The sequence below is a fragment of the Erpetoichthys calabaricus genome, chromosome 9 (assembly GCF_900747795.2).
Source record: "Erpetoichthys calabaricus chromosome 9, fErpCal1.3, whole genome shotgun sequence".
Taxonomy (NCBI): domain Eukaryota; kingdom Metazoa; phylum Chordata; class Cladistia; order Polypteriformes; family Polypteridae; genus Erpetoichthys; species Erpetoichthys calabaricus.
The window spans coordinates 81,301,975-81,325,872 of record NC_041402.2 but is presented as its reverse complement, the minus strand read 5'-3'; the positions used below and the strand labels follow the sequence as shown (position 1 = coordinate 81,325,872).

Here is a 23,898-nt window from a genome sequence, read left to right as displayed (position 1 = left end):
GAAAAGCTAATGAAAATGTACCAAACACCACACACTTGGGAATTGTTTAGCAGAAATCTTAACTATTTCTCTACATGTTCTTTCTTTATTTCAGGAATTATATACTTTGGCCAACTCTTGATTATATTTATGCCAATTTGCGGAATAGCTACCCATACTTTTTTTAACCTGCATAATCATCCTATGGAGCCAAAAATTCACAGCATCGTTCACCTTGTTGCTAGAAATACAATGTACAAGGAGAACCCTTCATTAAAACTGTTATTTTTAGCATTATAAACTATTTATTTTCAAGGAAAAAACAAAACAAAAACTACAAACCTTTCTAGATTAGTTTAAAATGACCACGCTATAGACCTTACAAATACATACTGTATCCTTTAAGACACCAGTTACCTATTGGTTAACAACTTTCATCTAGTTTTATAAGATATTCCTAAAAAAAGAAAAAGGAGTTAATATAAATATATGCTTTGTTTTATTTAGCTTTTCAAATATTTGGATTAATGAAAGCTTATAAAATAAGCAATTACTATATCACATGTCATGACTTTTATAACATTTAATATTATAACATTTTATAACCATGACATTGGATTATTCTTCCCAGCAATAACAAAGCCTTACCTTTGCCGGTATGGGGGTCAGTTCCACAACAGTGAGATAAACATATCTATGCTTCTTGCCATTAAAGTCATAATTAATCCTCGGAAGTTCAACACCTGCCAGTGTTAGGAAAAAATAACATTTGTTAAAACTGAGAAATGTTACCTTTATAGATGTGGTACAGTCTAATCTAGTTAGAAATCTATAAGAGAAACAAATTATACTAGTTTCATAATAAGGAAAAGTGTTACTCAGTATATGCTGCAGGATCGGATATATGTCCACAAAATATGGAGGTTGTGTAGCAGAGCAAACAGCATAGCTAAAAATGATTTGAATAGTCAGTGAAGCACTATTACATTAGAGCAATACAAATGGCTTGATTTTGAGCAATTTGGTGTGCAATTTGTGTAATATATACAGTAGACAGACCGAAGTTTGTCATGAAAAAGATGAAATCCCTGCTCCTAAGTATAAGGCAGAATGAGCTAGGGAATGAGACAGTATTTGGATTTTCCTTCTCTTAATTTTGATAATGAATTATATATATATATATATATATATATATATATATATATATATATATATATATATATATACACACACGAGTTCAGGGACTTGGAGAAGTAATGATTATTTCTAGGGTGATGCTATTCTTTCTGACTGAGCTATCAATAAAAATCCTTTATCATCCAACCCTAAACTTCATGGTTTTCTGGCTGTTTATGGTTCATACATTCCATATGTCGAAAGGAATCTTTCAGGTGCTTTGACCTAGTGTGTCAATAAAGGACACTCAGCTCATCTAATATGAAGGGACAAACAAAGCCAAAATGATGACCTGCACAACTAACTGTATTCAGGATCCAAAACGAGAGTGAATGCATTTAACATGGATGACAGATTATGCGTGTATTGTGCATTATATGGTAAGGCTGCAATGAAATTCACCCATGCAAAAAAATGACAAGATCCATTCACCACCATTTTGGCAGCATTTAAAAAAATACAATTTATTTTGTAGAAGCAGCAAATACTAATATACCTTCAGCAATGATTTCTGGATGGCAATATAAACTGCCTGATTTTTCTTTTATAGCAGTGGCTGTAGTGGATTTCAGAGTGACCAAGTCTTTACCAGTCTCAGTATCCTGAATGACAAGGACATTAATAAAATACAATCATTAGCTATACAGTGCCATTTTAGAACCCAGCTTATTTTAGGTTTAGTAGAATAAATACAACAACACTGAGGAAAAAAAAAAAAAAAATAAGACTACTAAGTAGTGACCATACTTCAGAGGCACACGTTTTAAATTAAAAGCATCACTGAGATTATACCCATATACTATATGGGTATGACGGGGGGGGGGGGGGGGGGGAGAAAAGAAAGACAGGCCTGTTAAGTATCCATTTTAATATTTATCCTTTTCAATAATGCTCCATCACCTCAAACAGTTAACCAAAAATTTCCTCTTACAAAAGGCCAGCTGCGTTGTGGCACATAAAACTGATTATTGCATTCTAATTTCAGCAGTTTGTAAATACATAAATTATTAAAATATTTCAAACTATATTTCATAATTACATTTAAACAGATTTTATTACAGGTCTGTTTATATTATACAGTACACCCAAGTAAGACTATAAATAAAATGTGGTTAGTCATATGAAATGATAGTATTTCTTAGTGGGCAAAAAAGCCCAAAAAAATAAAAACCATGATTGCCTTTATTCAGTGGGACTGCAAGTCACTCTGGACAACCCTATACTTAATGGTATATTTATATACAGTATATTTTTTATTATACTAGAAATCCATTATGAAAGGCTGACAAGGTTATAATACATTAAAAAAAGGCTGTAAGCAGATGTAAACAGTTAAAAAAAAAAAAAAAAAAGACATGCAGGTTACAGTAATCCCTCGCTATATTGCGCTTCGCCTTTCGCGGTTTCACTCTATCGCGGATTTTATATGTAAGCATGTTTAAATATATATCGCAGATTTTTTGCTGGTTCGCGGATTTCTGAGGACAATGGGTCTTGTAATTTCTGGTACATGCTTCCTCAGTTGGTTTGCCCAGTTGATTTCATACAAGGGACGCTATTGGCAGATGGCTGAGAAGCTACCCAACTTAATTTTCTCTCTCTGTCTCTTGCGCTGACATTCTCTGATCCTGACTAGGGGGATTGAGCAGGGGGGCTGTTCGCACACCTAGACGATACGGACGCTCGTCTAAAAATGCTGAAAGATTATCTTCACGTTGCTCCCTTCTGTGCAGCTGCTTCGTGAAGCGACATGCTGCAGGGTGCTTCGCATACTTAAAAGCACGCAGGGCACGTATTGATTTTTGCTTGTTTGTTTTTCTCTCTCTAACTCTCTCTCTCTTTGTCTGCTCCTGATGGAGGGGGTGTGAGCTGCCACCTTCAACAGCTTTGTGCCACGGTGCTAAGCATACTTAAAAGCCAAACAGCCCTATTGATTTGTTTGCTTTCTTCTCTCTGTCTGACATTATCTGCTCCTGACGCGCACTCCTTTGAAGAGGAAGATATGTTTGCATTCTTTTAATTGTGAGACGGAACTGTCATCTCTGTCTTGTCATGGAGCAGAGTTTAAACTTTTGAAAAAGAGACACATGTTTGTTTGCAGTGTTTGAATAACGTTCCTGTCCCTCTACAACCTCCTGTGTTTCTGCGCAAATCTGTGACCCAAGCATGACAATATAAAAATAACCATATAAACATATGGTTTCTACTTTGTGGATTTTCTTATTTCGCGGGTGGCTCTGGAACGCAACCCCTGCGATGGAGGAGGGATTACTGTATATGATTTGGTTAATGACACACAGCAAGTCACAAGTAGGCAATGATCCAGTAGCCTTAGAATTTCAGGTCTACTGCATTAGTCACTATTTCAGACTGCATGTCATTTAAGAGAATTATGCAGCATTATTCCTATACACAGAAGAGGGAGAACAGGGTAAAAACACAAAAGCTCTTCCTTTAAACTAACATTTTACCCATCCACCGTGGCATCTATCTGCACATAAACACTTGAGAACTACTGATCTACTGTATAAATGCAGAATTTCAAACAGCATAGCACTACCTTTTCACACTTCAGTGGTAAGACAAATCTTCTGTAGTTTGGTTTGGATGACAGTTTTGTCTTTTTTGAGTCTTGCTTCAAGTTTTCCATGTAGAACATGTCATAAAGACTGCTATCATTATATGCAATTATGTCAAAGACAACGTGGCCTTCCTCTTCATAAGCATTGACATGGTGATAGACCACTAATCCATCTGTAAAGAAATGTGTGGATACCGGTTTTTTGGTCTTTCTGTCAATGAGATGAATCAAAGTCTACAGAAAGAGGGGAAAAAATACCCTCAGTACATGAATAACAAAGCCCCTTCAAGATATTACTTTATCTTTACCCACACTTTAGCACAACTTGTGGTAATATAAAACGTCCTTTTAGCGTATTTATTAACAAGTTGCTCATTCAAATCAGTAAGTAATAACTACACGATTTATGTGGCATCATATTCATGAAAAAACAAAAAAAATCATACCAGTAAATGAAATGCACCAAGTACAAATATTTCTTGTTTAGCAGCTTTAATAAATATAATTCTATCAAGAGTGATAAGTAATAAAATTATGCTTCTCAGTTTAGAGAGATTCAGTTATAAGTAATAGCAAAAGTAGAATGTATACAACATTTCAAATCAACAGAACTGGGGTTTGGTGCTATGAAATGATTATGATCATTATTTAGATGCAGTCATTAAATACGTCAATATCTGAAAACCGCTAGAAAGAACTTTGAATTCAATGTTGAACGTATTTTTTCAAATAATGATTTGCCTGGGAAAGGTGAAGCAGTACAATGGCGGTCTTTAGGGCACCAGAACGAGTCTTAAAACCTATGTATACTTCAACACAGCAAAGGTTCAGATTTCAGAAAAATTCCTCTGTGCATCTCTGAGGTATGTTTATAACAAAAATGCAAAGTTGGAAATAAATAACATCACAGATTTCTGAGAAAGAAATTGTTGTGGGTTTTTCCGTATAAACAGCCAACAGGAGCCAGTATGACAGAAGCTATGAAATATAATATAATGAAGTAAAGCCCATGTCTGTAGCTTTTTAACCTGATATTGCCTTTTAGCTAGAATGGTTTCAAAACACATGTAAAATTAGACCCCAAAAAGTGTGGGGAAAAAAAAAAAAAAAAAAAAAAAAAAAAAACACACAGTGGGTACAGATTCCATGTCCTGCTTATGGAACCAGCAGTCATGTAGTGTGAGAGCAGGTGACTCAATCCACTCAATCAACTTATTGACAGTATTCAGAAGCCATTAAGAAGGCAAACAGAATGTTAGGTTATGCAGCACAATGTGTGGAGTACAAGTCCAAAGAGGTTCTGCTCAACCTTTATAATGCACTGGTGAGGCCTCATCTGGAGTACTGCGTGCAGTTTTGGTCTCCAGTCTACAAAAAGGACATTACAGTGCTAGAAATACCCTGAGAAGAGTGACTAGGCTGATTCCAGGGCTACAGGGGATGAATTATGAAGAATGATTAAAACAACTGAGCCTTTTCAGTTTAAGCAAAAGAAGATTAAGAGGTGACATGACTGAAGTGTTTAAAATTATGAAGGGAGTTAGTACAGAGGATCAAGAGTTCATTAAGAACTAGGGGACACAGATGGAAACTTGTTAAGGGTAAATTTTGCAAAAACATTAGGAAGTTCTTCTTTACACAGAACGATAGACACTTGGAATAAGCTACCAAGTAGTGTACTAGACAGTAGGACTTTAGGGACTTTCAAAACTAGACTAGATGTTTTTTAGAAGAATTAAGTGGATAGGACTAGCGAGCTTTGTTGGGCTGAATGGCCGGTTCTCGTCTAGAGTGTTCTAATTAGTCTGCGACTAGCCTTAAGTTGTAGGGGGTGGGCTCTGTGTGCATGCCAGCTCACAAGCAAACAACAGCTCAAACAGAGGTACAATTCAAATGATGCAGCTACAAGGAATAAGAAATGCAGGTGTTTTTGCTTTTGCAAACAAAAGAGGCTTGTCTGTCTGATGTCTTGTGTTTTTTGTACTACAACAGAAAAGGGCCAGGCAAAATTGTGGCAGAACTCGCCATATATGTAACCCTTTGTATAGGCACAAGTTCCATTAGGCAGCAGATTACTGGCTGGCAGAAAAGTAATGGTTGAACTCATAAATATACTTTATAAATATAGAACTGTAGTGGAAAGTCAGTCATCTAACTTGATATACACTGCAATTTAGTCATATAAATCAAAGGTTTGTGGATTTAAAATTAGTCTGGTAAAAGGTGTGCTCTTTCCATTAAAATTCATTAGTAAATAATATTTTAATAACTGCGCCCTCCAGTATTGGAAAAGTCAATGCAGCCCGTTTCCCAACCTTGGCCAAGGCAGTGATCAAGTACCTATCGACACCTTGTACCAGTATAGACAGTGAACGGCTTTTTTCAGCTGTGTCAAATATAGTAAATGAAAAGAGAAACAGGCTTGCTGCTGAAAAGGCAGAAATGCTTCTTTTTGTTAAGAAAAACCTACCATTTGTACTTTTAAAGAAGCTAACTTAAGCACAGGGTTACTGGCCTCACTGTATCCTTTATTTTAGTTTTACTTAAAAGTAATATGTCTGATTATATCACAAAGAATATGCATTCATTTTTTTGTTAATATACCCAATGCCATGTTATGTAATGGCATGGTGTCTTGATGTGCTTAAGTTACTCAGAATGTGTATGTTAAGCAGATTTTTGTACATGACCTGGAGTATTTTGTCTATAGAGATGAGCCATATCTTGCTCTTTTTCCCCCCGCATAAAGTACTGGCTGCTTATATAGCAAAGAAGAGCATAAAATTCAGCAAGTTAATAAAAAGTTAATCTCTGTATCACATGCTAATGTTTCTTTGATAATGTGTAAAACACTAATCGCCACTGACTTACATAAATCTGGTTTTATTTTGGTGCCCTTTGTCACAGATTCTGTTCATAACTTTTATGGACAGAATTTCTAGGCGCAGCCAGGGCGTTGAGGGGGTCCGGTTTGGTGGGCTCAGGATTGGGTCACTGCTTTTTGCAGATGTTGTCCTGTTTGCTTCATCAGGCCGTGATCTTCAGCTCTCTCTGGATCGGTTCGCAGCCGAGTGTGAAGCGGCTGGGATGAGAATCAGCACCTCCAAATCTGAGACCATGGTCCTCAGCCGGAAAAGGGTGGAGTGCCCTCTCAGGGTTGGTAGCGAGATCCTGCCCCAAGTGGAGGAGTTCAAGTATCTCGGGGTCTTGTTCACGAGTGAGGGAAGAATGGAGCGTGAGATCGACAGGCGGATCGGGTGCGGCATCCGCAGTAATGCGGGCGCTGCATCGGTCTGTCGTGGTGAAAAAGGAGCTGAGCCGCAAGGCGAAGCTCTCAATTTACCAGTCGATCTATGTTCCTACCCTCACCTATGGTCATGAGCTATGGGTAGTGACCGAAAGAACGAGATCGCGAATACAAGCGGCTGAAATGAGTTTCCTCCGCAGGGTGTCTGGGCTTTCCCTTAAAGATAGGGGTGAGAAGCTCAGTCATCCGGGAGGGGCTCAGAGTAGAGCCGCTGCTCCTCCGCATCGAGAGGAGTCAGATGAGGTGGCTCGGGCATCTGATCAGGATGCCTCCTGGACGCCTCCCTGGTGAGGTGTTCCGGGCACGTCTAACTGGAAGGAGGCCCCGGGGAAGATCCAGGACACGCTGGAGGGACTATGTCTCTCGACTGGCCTGGGAACGCCTTGGGATTCTCCCGGAAGAGCTAGAAGAAGAAGTGGCCAGGGAGAGGGAAGTCTGGGCATCTCTGCTCAAGCTGCTGCCCCCGCGACCCGACCTCGGATAAGTGGGAGACAATGGATGGATGGATGGATGGATGGTTTTATTTTAACTGAATTAATATATTGCTTTTTTGGGGTTTTCTTTAGTATAAAAAAAAAAAAAAAAAGTAGTACTAGATTAAGTAAGTGACAGAACATTTTGTTTCGGAACCTTCAAATTCTACAGAAGTTTACATACTAATGTAAAAAAAAATGTAGCCCCAGACGTCTCAGCGCTTAAAATGAAAGCTTCAGAAATATTTCTTCACCTTACTGAACTATTTAAATTTGCTGCAGAATCTTTTGATATTCCTTTATAATAATTGTGGCAATTACTGTGAATAACTTTATTAAGCCTTTCCTATTTTTTCTCTTGTGTGACTTCAGATGGCAATTATTGTCATGGCTACTTTCATCAAGACAGGCTCCTAGCTCTTTGCACATGAGCATCAGTGTTGAGACATACTTTATTGCATTTTATGTAAATTATGATTCTAGCCTTTTATGTGTATCATCAACATTATTAGCAGATGCTTTAAAGGTTGTATGTGCTGCAAAATGTTTCTGTGCAGTACATAGTTTATTTGTAAGTGTACTCTGAACTCTAACCTCAAAAAAAGCAATTGTTATATAAAAATAAAGTGAACAGATTGGTATTGAAAATCTGTCCTGTAATAAACCAATGGTTTTATTATCCTATATGAATTATGAACAATAAATAAAAGTAGTAAAAACTTACATTATCCTTAGAGTGAAAGTTCAGACAGCTTGCCCAGTTGATTCCTCTGATATAGGCAGTTGTCATCTTAAGTATATCGAGTTTAAATGGTTGCTCAATAAATATGATATAATTTTCAGTCATGCCAAAGCTGTGGTAGTAACTTGGAGTAAAAAGGGACCGACAGGGGACAGAACAGACCACCTCAAGATTCTTCAAGCACAGCTTTTCATTTCCTCAAAGTAAAAATTGACTAGATTAGTACTAATATCTATTACACAATTTCACAGTGAAAGTTAACTTTCTAAAAATATACACTCTCTCTAAACACACATACTCACACACAGATAGGCAGAATCTATATTTGTAGAGAGAGAGAGAGAGAGAGAGAGAAAGAGAGAGAAGATTAGAAGGGTGCAGAGTTTTTTGTGCTGTCCAGGATGTGGTTGGGACCACTGCCTGAACAGAAAGCCAAGGAGAGATATAGAATTTGGAAATCCCATTTCTAACTGAGTAGTGAATGTGACTAATGGAGGACTAGAGACCACCTATTAGTCCTCAGAGCCACGAGACAGCAACAGTAAACTAATCTCAGGTGGCAGGCAAATTTAGTTGCCCCATCACTTTTAATATAAAGGGGTATACTTCCCAAAGCAATACACATTGCTGGTACTGTTGGTCAGCCAATGTTACTGTGAAACCCAGTAGTAGTCAAGGCCTAAACTTTAAAAAGAAGCTTCCTTCCCTCAGCCAGGTGAGCTTGGAGTTGGGAGTGAAGTGGAGGCAACAGCTCGTCTGGCAAGGAAGTGAAGAAAGACAGAAACCAGTATTCTTGGGGACACGCACACCATATTTGACTATTTTGTCAAGTCAATAACAAGCCTCTTAAACAATTAACCATATCTACCTGCGGATGCTGGAGGAACCTTGAAAATTGTATATCTCGTTTTTCCCTTTTCTGCAATTGAGGTGCCCATGTTGAAAGAGTTTCCTGCTTTGTCATAATGTGGATGAGATGTTACTAGATTCACAGCAACATATTTCATATAGTCCACCTAGGAAGGCATTTGTGGTAGTTAAAGTATCAGATAAAAACAATACTGATTATTTTCTTGTTTTGTTAGTTTCGAGAATATAAAAATTCAGTTACCAAAAATAACCACAAACACACAACTAGTGAGGTCTCCACGAATTAATCATCCATGAATTGAACAATAAACTTGCCTTTTTACTGCACAAGTTAAAAAAATGCAATCTGTAAAATTAGAAAGACTGCAGAGTTACCTTATCTTGTGTCTCGAGGGTTTCTGGATCAATTTTTCTAATATAGTTAGTTTCTGAAGTGGCATAATAATCTTCCCCATACTTAATAATGTTGGTCCCACAATTATCAGTAAAATCTGGAATAGTGTGTTGGAGATAACACATTGCCCTAGGATAGCAAGTCCAGAAATTCAGTAAGTGACAATTTCAAAATTAACCAACAGATCTGAAAATATTCCAAGTTTCAATTTATTCTTAGAGATTTATTTATTTATTTTTAAGCCACATCACAATGTAAAATTAGTCTAGCACTTTGATTGGTCCTGTCAATAATTCAGTCTTTAAAAAAATAAGTCATTATTGATTTGACCATTTATTCAGCCAGTTGCTAAACCATGTCAATTTATTTACACTGGTGGCTCAAGGGATGATATCCAGATACAGAAAACAAATGTTCATAAAGTTCATTTAAAATTTAAACTTAGTTACATTACTCATTACTTACAACAAAAGTAAATGTGTTACAAACAGTTCTTTTCCTTTACATTAATTTTTGTTCTAGTACAAATGTTAAACCCATACTTATCAAAATATTTTCCTAGAACTACTCCATTACCAATCAAGATGATAACAAACAGGATACAATGCTATTAGTTTTATAATGCAGAATTTAGTGCTCCTTATTTTAATTTTTTTTAATTATTTCTTAGGATGTTAGTTAGCTCTTGCATTGGGTACAGTAGAACATAAACTCCAGTAAAAAACACTTTAAATTTAAATGTAGTGGTCAACTGCTTCTCAAGAAATTGTTTTAGTCCTTAATGTGCTGCAAAGCAAATAACATCAACCCCTTTTTTTTTTTTTTTTTTTTATATCCCTGACCTGGGCTCCTGAAGATGGTTTTACTTTTTTGCCTCAGACTCATTAGTTCCCTGCGACCCCAATACTGAGTCAATGTAATTTACCCTCACAACATGGAGGATGTCACCAGACCGCCCATGTGTATTATGTAACAGCACCAGCAGTCAAAAGCTAATATTGTTATCTTTTTTTCTGAGCAGCAGGAATACATTTCCATAGTGACTCAAGTAACTCAATAATGCAAATCTGTTGTTTTTTTTTTTTTTTTTTTTTTTTTTTTTTTTTTTTTTTTAAGTAATGCTAGTATTTTTCCTTCAATAAAATAAGTATTGCATTAAGTTACTCATTATTTTTAAAATTAATCCGATTACAAACTTCATGTAACTGCCAACACATGCATTCCTGCCAACACTGCAAGAGACAGTAGTGGCCAGAAATGTGCAATAGATGGTATGCGTCGTTACCCAGGCTGGGACACCCTTGGGATGGAAGCACCAGGGGAGAGTGTGCACAGGACACCAGATGGCAGCCCCCCTAGCTTGTAGCAGTACCTTGGATTACCACAAGACAGCATGGGACATGGAGTTTTTCAACTCACCTCTGTTGGGTTTCATGGGTGCTGCAGGGACTGGGGAGCCCTACTTCATGGGGTTTCCATCTCACCCGGAAGTGCTTTTGGACCACGACTATGGAACACTGGAAGTACTCCCGGGTGGGAGATAAAAGGAGCTGCCTGCCTCACAGGGATGAACCAGAGTCAGGAGGAATTTGGCAATGTTTCCAAGAAGGAGTAGAGGAGGCAGTGACAGAGAAAGAAAATGAGTTGGTTTATAGTGCTGTGCTTATTGCATATACTTGAGTGTGGTAAGAAAAGCTTGTTGTGGAAGAGTTTCCCCCCAATAAAGACACTTTTATACTTGTGTCTGTGTCTACTTGTGTTGGGTGTTTGGGGAGTGGGAGTGCCCCTGCCCCCTGGTGTCCACAGATGCTAACTTAGCCAGGACTAAAGGTGTTTGTCCTCCCTTAGTTTCCATTGCTGTAAGTCAATGTCAATTTGTTGCTCAAGTTTATATATTGCTGAAAAACTAACTGATTTTAAGGAAGAGGAGCAAGGCATCAGTGGCTCATAATCAGTGTCTGATGACAGTTCTGCATTTGCATTTTCTTGCAGGATGGTTGTTCTCGGTGTGTAAATCATTATGAAGATCATTATCAAAAAACAATATAGGGAACTATCAAGTGATAGTGGGTCGCTACTACTATTAATAGACTTGGATTCATTTGGCACTGCTTCATTAGCAATGTGCGAAGCACAGTCAAATTAACTGGATTAAATTAACATTTAGAAGTTGCATTAAAAAAAAATAACAGGAATTTAATGCGTTAATCACACATGTTAGCAGCGAATAATCCGTAGTCCTAGTCAAAACACTTATTTTTCTGTTTACAAGTTAGGAATTTTGTAAAAAGAACTTGACAGATTTCTAATCCACATGTTGCACAGCTGCACTTGGGTCCCAATCCGGGTGGTTCATTGAGTGGTGGATGCAGCAACACGCTGTAAATCAGTGCATGCTCCCAACCTCTCTAATCCACTGCCAACACTTGTACTCAAAAATATTTTAACTTGTAAGGAGAATAATTTTAGCAGCATTTCTAAAATATCAATTTCTGTTACAGTGCTCACTGTTAGACCACCTTCGGCAATGCTGGGAAAGGGACCTCCCCATCAATATTTCAGAGAAGGAGTGGAATTTGATCATTTATTCATTTTTCTTCAATTTGTGCAAAACAACCTAAAAATCGCAAACAGAACATGTCTGACCTGAAATTATTTGAAATACATCAGTGTTTGGACCCTAATTGCAAACAAATCCCAGGAAGCTCCAGCCTTGCTAGCGCACATGTTTTGGGACTGTCCAAAATTAAAGCCCATTTGGGAAAAGATTTTTAATCTATCAGATAGTATACAATGCATGATCACTACAAATCCTCTTACAACAATCTTTGGATGAGCTTTGACTATCTGGTGATAAACTAACAATAGTGAAGAAAATAATGGTTAGTGTGTTGACTAATTCTGCTCAACTTGAAGAATCTGAATGTACCCCGTATAACTTAATGGGAAACTGGTATTTTATGTTATCTGTAACTAGAAATAAATCTGATTTTCTTTATGTGAAACTATGCAGTGCTTCTTTAGCAAGATTTCATTAATGTTATTCTAAAAAATGTTTGCCAAGATCCTACTTATGTTTCTGCTAAACGTTTATGATTTTAATTAATAAGAGCGAGTATAACACAGTGGGCCTCTTTTTATTACTAATTACTTCTCTCTGGTGGTGGTGGTGGTAGGTGATAAGCATGTTTTCTGTGGAATGTTTTATATGGAATCAACTGGATAACTTCATTAAAATTTTATAGTTTGGTTATACTGAAACACATGTTTGATGTTATATTCTATAATGTTTGTAATGCATACATTTTAATCAAATAAAATTTTTAACAATCCAATATACTAGAACCCAAATTATCTTTGTTAATGTAGACCGATGCTACCTAAGATAAAAACGGATGACCGCTGTAGTGGCAACACTGCGCAGACAAGGTAGGGGCTGACAGGGAGAGATCAGCCAACGTTACTAGGGAAGCACACCGTCCACCACCAGCAGTTCCCCAAAGCGCAGATCTTCAAACTGGGATGTTTTATGGTATAAATCTGCAAAACCTCATTAAATAAGGGCATGGATATCAGGGTTCTACTGTACTTAATTTATATTATAAAACTTCTAAAGTTAAAGATATAAAGCAAGGTATTAGTACGTTATGTGACTGTATTTCAGAGTAAAAACATTTTTTTTTGCTTTGCTTGTAAACACAAAGAAATAAAACAATACAATTGAAACTTTAAAATTAACACACAATCACTGTTTTAATGTAAATAAGAACTTCTGTCAAGAAATACGTTCACCCCCCCAGGCAAACAGCACATTATCACTTTCCAGCACTACGATTAGCAGTTTTAGCATTTTTTATTAGTCAAACATGCATAAATAAATGCATACACTTGGCTAAAGCTTTCAGGTCATGTAAAACCTCCACCTCTCTGGAAAGCACTCTCGCAGCAGATCCATCCAGCAACACCCAAGGACCCCGAAACAGCTGCCCTTCAGAATTCTCATTCCCATGCAGTCCCGTGGGTGTCCAAATGGACACTATCTCAGAAGGAGAACTACAACCTTCCAGCCCAGGACGCCCACCTATCCAGTCTGTCCATCAAAGCCAAACCAGTCCTGCTATCCACCCAGGATTGCCTTTCAGCCAGGTAAGCAAACAACTTATCTTAGCTGGCATGCCAGTCCATCTGCATTGTCTAACAAACACATTTACACACTGAATATCAAAAAAACACTACAACTGGTTATTGAAACCATCAGCTTTTTTAACATAAAGAGTAAAATCCCATCATTTCTTGCATGCTTTGCGTCTGCTAGGTGACCGGTCTTCTAAAGTCCTGTTTACACTTAGGCTGCAATTCTCCCTATTCTTCAGCGACCTCCCATATTTTCCACCTAAGATATAACATGCTTTAAAAAAAACAAAACAAAGTATATTCCCTCCTAGTGACTCCAGCCTTTCCAGACTGGCATGTGCAACTCTTCCGTCCCTGCTAATGCTGGTCTTTCACTTTGAGGCCTTGTGAGGGTCTTTATACAGCTTTGTGCTATGCTGTCAATTCGCGGGCAGGAGTGAAAACTGTCCTCTACAGACAACTTAATTTTCTTTTCTACAAATGTACTTCTTTTTGTCTGTGACAAAGCACTGAATTGATTTGAACAAAGAATTAGATGCTGTAGAAATATAACTTTTTACCACTTATGGCCTCTTTTTGATACCACTTGGTAATGTGTAATGAAATGATATTGATTATGCATTCTGGTGGCACCACACTCTAATTTTCAAGTCTACCCAAACAGCACAGCGGGAATAAACTGAGCATTTGACACCATTACAGTCACACTTCCACCCATGTTCACTCATTGTGAGCCAACATTTTGCAGCAAGAGTTTAAAATTTAGCTACTTCTGGCCAATTATAAAACTTTAAGCAGTACCATATTATTTAAATGTAACTTTTGCTTTTGAAATGCTGCTGTAATCCTAAAAAAGAAGTTTAATTTTTAATCAGAGATGACTGTGCTTTAAAAACATTATTCCAATTGAGGATGGAATCGCCAGGCAAGAGGAAAAGAGGAAGGCTAAGGAGGACATTTATGGATATGGCAAGGATGGGCATGAAGACAGTTGGTGTGGCAGAAAATGATGTATAAGACAGGGATAGATGGAGACAGATGATCCTTTTTGGCAACCGCTAAATGGAAGCAGCCGAAAGAAGAATTCTAATTTTAAGGACCATTTAGAAAACTAGAAGTCAACACTAGTTTTTAACAACAATGTTCATAAACCTTATTTCTCTTCAATTGAGTTGAGGCAACGTGAAATACATTTTGCTGTACAGAACAAGGATTGTACCAGTAAGTGTCCATCCAATTAACAAAAAAAACACAGAATCAAACAAGTCCCAATGAAAGAAAAGATTTATAAAATCACACTGAACAGCAGATAAAGGAATCAGTTACTTTATTAGAAAGGGTCTAAACATATGTAAAGTATGTATTCTTACTTTGAAAAGATATTTTTGCATGGATCTGGGTAGGCCATAGTTCCCATTTCTGATACCACTATTCTATTGGCTTCCATGTTGCACTTGTAGGTATCTCCTTGTAAATACTTACTGCGATAATAAACTTCACCTAAAAAAAAAAAAAAAAAAAAAAAACAACAGAGTGATAAAATTAATTGTTAACTACTTTAACTGAAAACATATGGTAGTTTAAACAGCCATCATTTTGCTTTGTGTTCTACTTATGGCAGTCACATAAGCCACATAATGGTATCTAACATACCATTTTGAAGTACAGGGACACATTACAGATTATACCGAGTTAGTAACATAAAAAAAAAAAAAAAAAAATCTTGTGTAATTCAATCTACAGAAGCTTTTTAAGAATATAAATATATTGCTAATCTTGTTACAGTTTAGTATTGTCAACAAAACCAAAATGAACAACACTAACTTATTAAGCATGCACAAAGTTTCAGAAAATCTTCAGTGACTATTCAAAAGGCAAACTCACAAATAAATTAGATGAAAAGTTTAAAATCGCAACCTTTAAGCAGCAGATTGATATCCCTGATAGCCTGCATTATGAGTGTAAAAGTATACCGATTATATAATTTCCAATAATTAGATTGACAAATCCTACAATCAGAAATACAGCATAAAAAGTATCAATTTAACTAAATCAGCAAAGAAATCAGATTCGCGTCTCTGAATTAAATGATATGTATATAAAGTGGGTGCTTTGATTACCTTTCCAGAAATCTTACGTGTTTAATATGTACAGCAAGAAGCATAATATTTGTATATAAATAGTAAAATTAGCACTCTAGCAACTAAACAGACACCATTTATCACATTGCTCCAAATACCTACAGAAAACATGCACATAGAAAAGTTCTGAGAAACTTAAACTTACCATCTTTAAATGTAAAGCTATGCAACAGTGCAAGTCCATCAAACCAATGGTTGTAACTGGTATCTCCAACTGAAAACATTCCCGGGCCATTGCGTAACAGGGTACCCTTCAGCCAAGCTGGTAGAGTTCCTATGAGGTATCAGAAAGTCAAACAAACAAATGAGGAAAACACACACACACACACACTCACTATCTATAGAAATAATCCTACCAGATTTTCACATGCTATTATATTGTGATATGCAGATAATTTAAAACTGCATGACACTCACTGTCACTTCTGCACTGTGTTATAAGTGTTTAATATTTTTAAGTATTTTGTTTTAAAGAACACGCTAAACATTTGTTATTTTGGTGTATGTTCATTATATGTAAAGTAATGGCACCATTTTTTTTTTAAAGTACAAGTGACCATACCAACCAAACATTATTTAGACTTCGTTGGTTAGCTGCAGTGTTCTATGAGCTTGCAGTTGCAGTTCGCCCCAGAGTTGCTGTCTTGCAGTGGATCAAGACTAAGACTAAATTCTGATGCAGTGTGCTTCTTGGAGTTGGAGAAGGGGAAGTAGTTGCATGCTAATTTCGAACACCTTATGGACAGGTTTAAAAGCCTTAGTATGGTGGCTAATGTTACAAAATGAACTCTGCACACTGTAGACATAAAAAAAATGCACAAATATGCCATAAAAAATATGGAAATCATATTTTATATTTACATTTGGACTGAAGTATAGCATGATAGTAAATCAAATACATTTAACTCAATGCGACAGAAAAAGACAAATGATGCATGGAAATATTTATATAACGTAATTTAAGAAATCGAAAAATAGGCCATTCAGAAATACTTCTATCTTTGCTATAGCGTCAATTGCTTAATCCTTGTGGTTTTCCTACTCTTCTGCCCCACTCCTGTGTAGTTTGCTCCCTTCATTGCATTCTAATAATGACTAGTAAAAGTAAGTGTAGCAGACTCCTGTGCAAACAATGAATGTTTAAATGCTGCAACTACTTCAGTGTCTTTGCGCTGCAGTGAGACATTCATTACGAATATTGTCCTGCCTCTGACTCGGTATTTTATATAGTTTACTAAACAAAGAGCCCGTTTCGACAACATAAGATGAAACGGGCACGAGTTTGTGTCAGCAGTGTATGAAGAACAAATGATAAGTAATGAAGAAGTTGTTTTGTAATGACTGTAGTCCGCTTTACTCATTACTGTACAGGCTTGTACTGTTAGTTGATGAATTTTCCAGGCCTATAGTATAATATTGAATGATGAATGTTCCAGTACAATATGGAATAGTAATAAGTATAAGCACCACAAACCTGATATAGGTGTATTGAATGAATGCGTAATTGAATCAGAATGCGTAATTAGGCCTCAAGCTGCAGTCAAAATCGCCTTTCAGGACTCTAGAGCTTTAATCGAAGTCGCCTTTCTCTTTGAATTTTTGCGGCCGTAAATCCGCCGCCTGCTGCGATGTTGGGGTTGGATGTCAGTCTCGTAAGGTTTTTCGGGCAGCTGCGCAGAAGGCGACTGCGCATTCGGCTTCGGACGGACGCGAGTGAGTGAGTGAGGAGGCAGGCGAATTATGTATTAAGATTCCGTTAATAGAAGCACATAAAATCGGGAAATAAACATAATTGGGAAGTGTGTGATAAAACCAGATTAAGACTCGCACAAGCCTCAGGGTGTCACAAGCATACATTTACACACATATGAATAATACATACAAGATTAAAACAAGCTGGGGTGGTCTCCTTTGGAGATTTGTGCTTGCAGTCGGAGGGTGTGCAGTGGTTACTAATCTGCCACATCATATACAGTTAGGTCCATAAATATTTGAACAGACACAACTTTTTTCTAATTTTGGTTCTGTACATTACCAAAATGAATTTTAAATGAAACAACTCAGATGCAGTTGAAGTGCAGACTTTCAGCTTTAATTCAGTGCGGTGAACAAAACGATTGCATAAAAATGTGAGGCAACTAAAGCATTTTTTGAACACAATCCCTTCATTTCAGGGGCTCAAAAGTAATTGGACAATTGACTCAAAGGCTATTTCATGGGCAGGTGTGGGCAAGTCCATCATTATGTCATGTCATTATCAATTAAGCAGATAAAAGGCCTGAGGTGTGGTGCTTGCATGTGGAAGATTTTGCTGTGAACAGACAACATGCAGTCAAAGGAGCTCTCCATGCAGGTGAAAGAAGCCATCCTTAAGCTGCGAAAACAGAAAAAACCCATCTGAGAAATTGCTACAATATTACGAGTGGCAAAATCTTCAGTTTGGTACATCCTGAGAAAGAAAGCAAGCACTGGTAAACTCAGCAATGCAAAAAGACCTGGGGGGTATTTTCCGTACGTTGCTTAAATCATCTGAGATCAGATGCCTCATCTTGGATGAGTTAATGCCAGTTAAACTCATCCGGGATAAGTCGGTTTTTCAAACGCAGCCATGTAGTAGATTAGTTTAGCTGGATCTCTAGCAAAATGCCCATCGCCCTGTTTCTGAGGGCATTCCAGGGGGAAGCTCCTCCTCAGAACCAGTGGCAGGATGCAGTGGTCACTTCATTTCAAGTAAAGGATGGTCATTGCATATATTTGTCCTCAATGTGTGCCATAGGTAGGTTCCATATAGCCCTCTTTTTTTGTTGGGTCAGTTGCAGGGAATGGCATATCCCTATAACCTGTGTCTGACCAACGAGATATTGACAAAGGTCAAATATTTGATGAAAACACTGTCTGATTATTCATCAGGAGGAGAGGTACATTTTCCAAATAATGTTTGATCAAACTCCACTCTGATTAGTCCCATGTGTCCCAATCACATTTGGAAACCCTGGGTAATAAGAATGTTAGGCTGATTGTGAGATTCTTCGTGGAACTGTGGGTGTTTTAGCCTGTGTATTACCAACCTGCAATGGCATGAAACGACTCTTATTGTCTGCACACGCAGGTGTCCAGGAAACACTATGAAAACCCGAAGGAAATATTTCAGAGCCAAACAGACTTTACAAATTTCCTGGCAAACTGCACTTTTAGATGGATTTTCTGCATCGCCTACAGTATATAAAAAGTGTGCCACTTGCAAAAAACCTCAAAGCAATGCATACTGTGTGTGGTTGTGAGAGCCCGACTTCACCTAGTTTGACTTCAAATAAGGTCCTAATAAATTTTTGAGGTACAATATTCCCCCTCGGCTAAAGCGGTATCTTTCGAAAAGAATTTCCTCCTGGAGCAATAAAGGATCTTGCCGATCGTGCAAAACCCTCTCTATATGAAATTCTCTTCTTATAATTTGCGTACTAATATCAATTGGTCGCTCATTCAAAAAAAATTGTGGAGGATATTTGTGGTTTCCACTAACAATTATTAGATAGGTTCTAAGGAAACATCCGCAAATGACTGAGGCTGAGAACTCAACCGTGACTTCACAGGATGTGTATATGTATATACACACACACATATAATATATATATTTATATATATTTCGAGTTAAATTAGAGCTCTTTCACCCCTCCACATATTTTTTTGTTTCTCTCTAAACAGGTTACGTTGATCAAACAGATGAAAATGTTGTCAAATTAGTTGGTCCAATGTTGGCCACCTTTCTATTCAAATCTTATTCACTGTCAGCTTGCTTAGAAAATAAAAACAAGAAAAATATCAAGCAAGAAAAAAAAAGTGTTAACAAACTGACTTCTTTGCAGTAAAAGCTCATTAATATGCTAGCTGAACTTCATAAATAAATGAAATGTATACTATCAACATTTTGATACTATACAGGTTATTGAGTTATTGAGGTGTTGAGTGTAAATAAGTTGGCACTAATTAAGAAAATTTACTTAGAAATCACAGTGCTCTAAGACAAGCACTAAGTACTTCAGAAGTAGAAGCCACTTCAAGTAATCTGACTGTCATATTAACTCCATTTATACTGTGCTAAATGAGAGCATATAAATGTGTCCACTTGAGGCAACTAGTCTCCCAGCATCTACAGTCTACATGCCATTGTTTTCAAGTAGAAAGCCATTACGTCATTTCTGGGGGTACCAATTCTCACTAACAATTTCACATATAGCTACAAAAACATTACGTTGATCCCAGAAATGCACTCATGAAACCCAAAGCATTACATCAAAAACACACCTCAGAAAAAATAAAAATCTTAGATTCCCTCAACTATTCCAAGCCCCAGATACATTATAACATCACAAAAAGGAGTACAGACAAGATGTAATCCTTGGTAGAGTTCTATACCGCTCACACTAAAGGGATTCAACTCAGTATGAAGAGTACAAACATTCTTGTACTGCAACACTGATTTAATGCTAACAGTAATCATGTCATGCTTTGTCTCCGGCTTCTCCATTGATGGAGGCAATGTTCCTCTCAAGTCTGAAGATATAGTACGTCTACTATACACTTGCATCTCCAAACCTGTGCCTGCCTTTACCAGAATATACAGAAGATTCAACTTGAGATTAGATTCTTGTACTATAGAAATGCTAGAAGAGCCATAATATATACTGCAGACTGCTGAACTTAGATGTATGCCGTTAGTTATCTTAGTAGTTCTGTTTTGTAACTAATGCATTATACACAGACATTATTGCATTATATGTGTTACTGAATACAGATACTATAATAGTACAATACAATTACAAAGTTGATCAATCACTTTTAGCTCAAGGATCAGCTACACCGAAAATGCTTCCTCCAACAGATATACATGTGTGGGTGCACACAGCTTTTAACTCGAGTACACAGGAAGAAATCCAAGTCATCTCTGCCAAAGATTTACCAAGGCTGGCCCATGAAAATGAACCAATTAGTTTGTTTTATTTCCACACCATGTAAACATCACTCATTGTTCAAAGTGAGAAAACATCCAGGCGTGAGAATCTGCAGGGGATGGACTCCCAGAAAGCCACACATCCTGTCAGTGCTGCAGCTCTGGTCTCTCATGAATCAAGAAGGTGACAGTCTGGTTTGGGCAGAGCCATGCATGATGGAGCAATAATAAAACTGTGCTGAAAATTAGGGCATTGTGAATTGGAAAAAAGAGGATTTAAGGTTTGGCAGACAGCTTATAAAGGAGGTGATTACACTCAAAGTTCCAGACTATCAGGCAGTGATGAGCAAACCCTGTGGAGTTCACTTTGCCGTGAGTTCAGTGAAATCACATGAATGTTCATGACATTCTCTGAACCTCACAAAATGGATAAAATTGAAAGGGAAATGAGGAAATGAACTGGTTTTGAGTTGATTATAAATGGTATGGTAGCCAGCAGCCATATCATATGCATTTCAGAACAGGTCATCCACCTGATGCTAAGCATGTTTGGGCCCGGCCACTACTCGGATCAGAGACCATCTAGGAAGAAGCTTGGGTTGGTGTTTGAAGGGGTGTTGGTGAGGCCAGTAGGAGGTGCTTACACTGTAGCCTGAACATGGATCCCAATGCCCCAGTGCAGTGACAGGGAGACTGTGCAGTAAAAATGGTGTTGTCCTTCAGATGAGATGTAAAACCAAAGTCCCGACTTTTAATCACAGATCTTCTGTGGATGTAGGCTTCCTCACATCCTTCTGTCTCTTCATGTAATCCCAGACACACTCGATGATGTTGAGATCAGGGCTCCGTGGGGGCCATACCATCACTTCCAGGGCTTCTTGTTCTTCTTTACGCTGAAGATAGTTCTTAATGACTTTGGCTGTATGTTTAGGGTCGTTGTCCTGCTGCAGAATAAATTTGGGGCCAATCATTCGCCTCCCTGATGGTATTGCATGATGGATAAGTATCTGCCTGTATTTCTCAGCATTGAGAACACCATTAATCCTGACCAAATCTCCAACTCCATTTGCAGAAATGCAGCCCCAAATGTTCAAGGAACCTCCACCATGCTTCACTGTTGCCTGCAGACACTCATTACTGTACTGCTCTCCAGCCCTTCGACGAACAAACTTCCTTCTGCTACAGCCAAATATTTCAAATTTTGACTCATCAGTCCAGAGCACCTGCTGCCATTTTTCTGCTCCCCAGTTCCTATGTTGTCGTGCATACTTGAGTCGCTTGGCCTTGTTTCCACGTCAGAGGTATGGCTTTTTGGCTGCAACTTTTCCATGAAGACCACTTCTGGCCAGACTTCTCCAGACAGTAGATGGGTGTACCTGGGTCCCACTGGTTTCTGCCAGTTCTGAGCTGATGGCACTGCTGGACATCTTCCGATTTCGAAGGGTAATAAGCTTGATGTGTCTTTCATCTGCTGCACTAAGTTTCCTTGGCTGACCACTGCGTCTACAATCCTCAATGTTGCCCGTTTCTTTGTGCTTCTTAAAAAGAGCTTGAACAGCACATCTTGAAACCCCAGTCTGCTTTGAAATCTTTGTCTGGGAGAGACCTTGCTGATGCAGTAGAACTACCTTGTGTCTTGTTGCTGTGGTCAATCTTGCCATGACATGAAACTGTCTTCCATAACCTCACCTTGGTAGCCGAGTTTGGCTGTTCCTCACCCAGTTTTAAGCCTCCTACACAGCTGTTTCTGTTTCAGTTAATGACTGTGTTTCAACCTGTGTGTGACATTGATGATCATTAGCACCTGTTTGGTATAATTGGTTGATCATCATGATTATGTCCTTGGACATAAATCCAGCATATGCAAACTTAAGAAGAACATGTTCATAATAAATAAACTGTACACCCAATACCCCCCCCCCCCCCCCATCACACTGACTTAGCCAAGCCCCCCTCCAGTAATGTTTTGCTATACATTGACTTTGATTCTTGTACGTCTAAGCATTATCCTCTGATGAAGACCCCTGGCAGGGGTTGAAAGCTCAGGAATAAAAACTACTTTATGATACGTGATTCATTTTTTCTCCCTTTGTGGATCTCCAGCTGCAAATATGCAAACTGTATCACAGACCTTCTCTTCCACATTATATATATATATTCACGGCATTCGTAGTCTATGTCACAATCTGATTGTATGGGTGGTTACCTACCAGGTAACGCTTGTGGTTGGCCAGCAATCTGCTAACATCCGCCACGGTGCCCTCAGTTTGTGAGGAGCAGATCATAGAATGGTTGAAATAGTTACGCCTGATGAGCCCAGAATGAGGGCGAAACGTGTCGCGTACTCTTTGCATTTATTTGACAGTAAAACTATTTCAACCATATATTATATATATATATATATATATATATATATATATATATATATATATATATAAATATATAAATATATAAATACACACACATTACATATATACATATATATACATACATACAAACACACACTGTACACACTTTATATTTTTTTTTCCGCACTATACTTTGTCCAATTTGATTGTTATACCAGTTAAGTGTCACGTTTTTATTTTTCCCCTCATGTCAGGAAACAACAAAAAGCTTCTTGTTTCGCTCTGACTTCAGTCTACTGACGCTATCAACCCTCAAATCACCCCTGGTTCAAACAACTGAAAAATTGGTTAACAGTCCTTGTAGCTTTCACTCAGTACCCTGAGTCTCATTTCACCACTCCATGCACTCCATGCCCTTTTAAATTACAAGCGCCAGGAACTTGAAGTCCATTATCTCTAGCAATATCTGTCTTTTCCATTGTATTAATTCTGTGTACCAAATGCCACAACCCCATAAGTCAATTGTGCCCTTTTGTCAGTGTAGCATCCATTTCTGCCACAAAAATCCCTACTAAAAAATAAGTCAGGCAGCACACTTATTTAGGTGTGGGTTCCCACACAATAAAAGTTTGTTACAAAATAATGGAATAACGAGAAAAGTAGAAATATATGCATCATGGGAAATTTGACAATTTCTAAATCAATAAACAGATCTGTACAAAATTTCAGAAAATAAGCACACCTTTTATCCTAGACTAGATTAGTCTCTTTTCTTGGACATTATTGTGTGCCATTATTGGACTTC

The 23,898-nt window shown here is 37.8% G+C and overlaps 1 protein-coding gene across 1 annotated transcript in view; it reads right to left on the bottom strand.

Moving 5' to 3' along the window:
- LOC114657865 (beta,beta-carotene 15,15'-dioxygenase-like) overlaps nt 1-23,898 on the bottom strand; it is a 46,374-nt gene that overhangs the window by 21,229 nt on the left and 1,247 nt on the right. Inside the window, exons 2-9 of the mRNA XM_051932016.1 lie at nt 15,943-16,071; nt 15,027-15,156; nt 9,504-9,651; nt 9,127-9,274; nt 8,241-8,455; nt 3,716-3,970; nt 1,652-1,757; nt 628-722 (exon numbers count right to left, since the gene is read on the bottom strand). Of these exons, the coding sequence (XP_051787976.1) occupies nt 628-722; nt 1,652-1,757; nt 3,716-3,970; nt 8,241-8,455; nt 9,127-9,274; nt 9,504-9,651; nt 15,027-15,156; nt 15,943-16,071 (1,226 nt within the window). The remainder of the gene's footprint in view (nt 1-627; nt 723-1,651; nt 1,758-3,715; nt 3,971-8,240; nt 8,456-9,126; nt 9,275-9,503; nt 9,652-15,026; nt 15,157-15,942; nt 16,072-23,898) is intronic.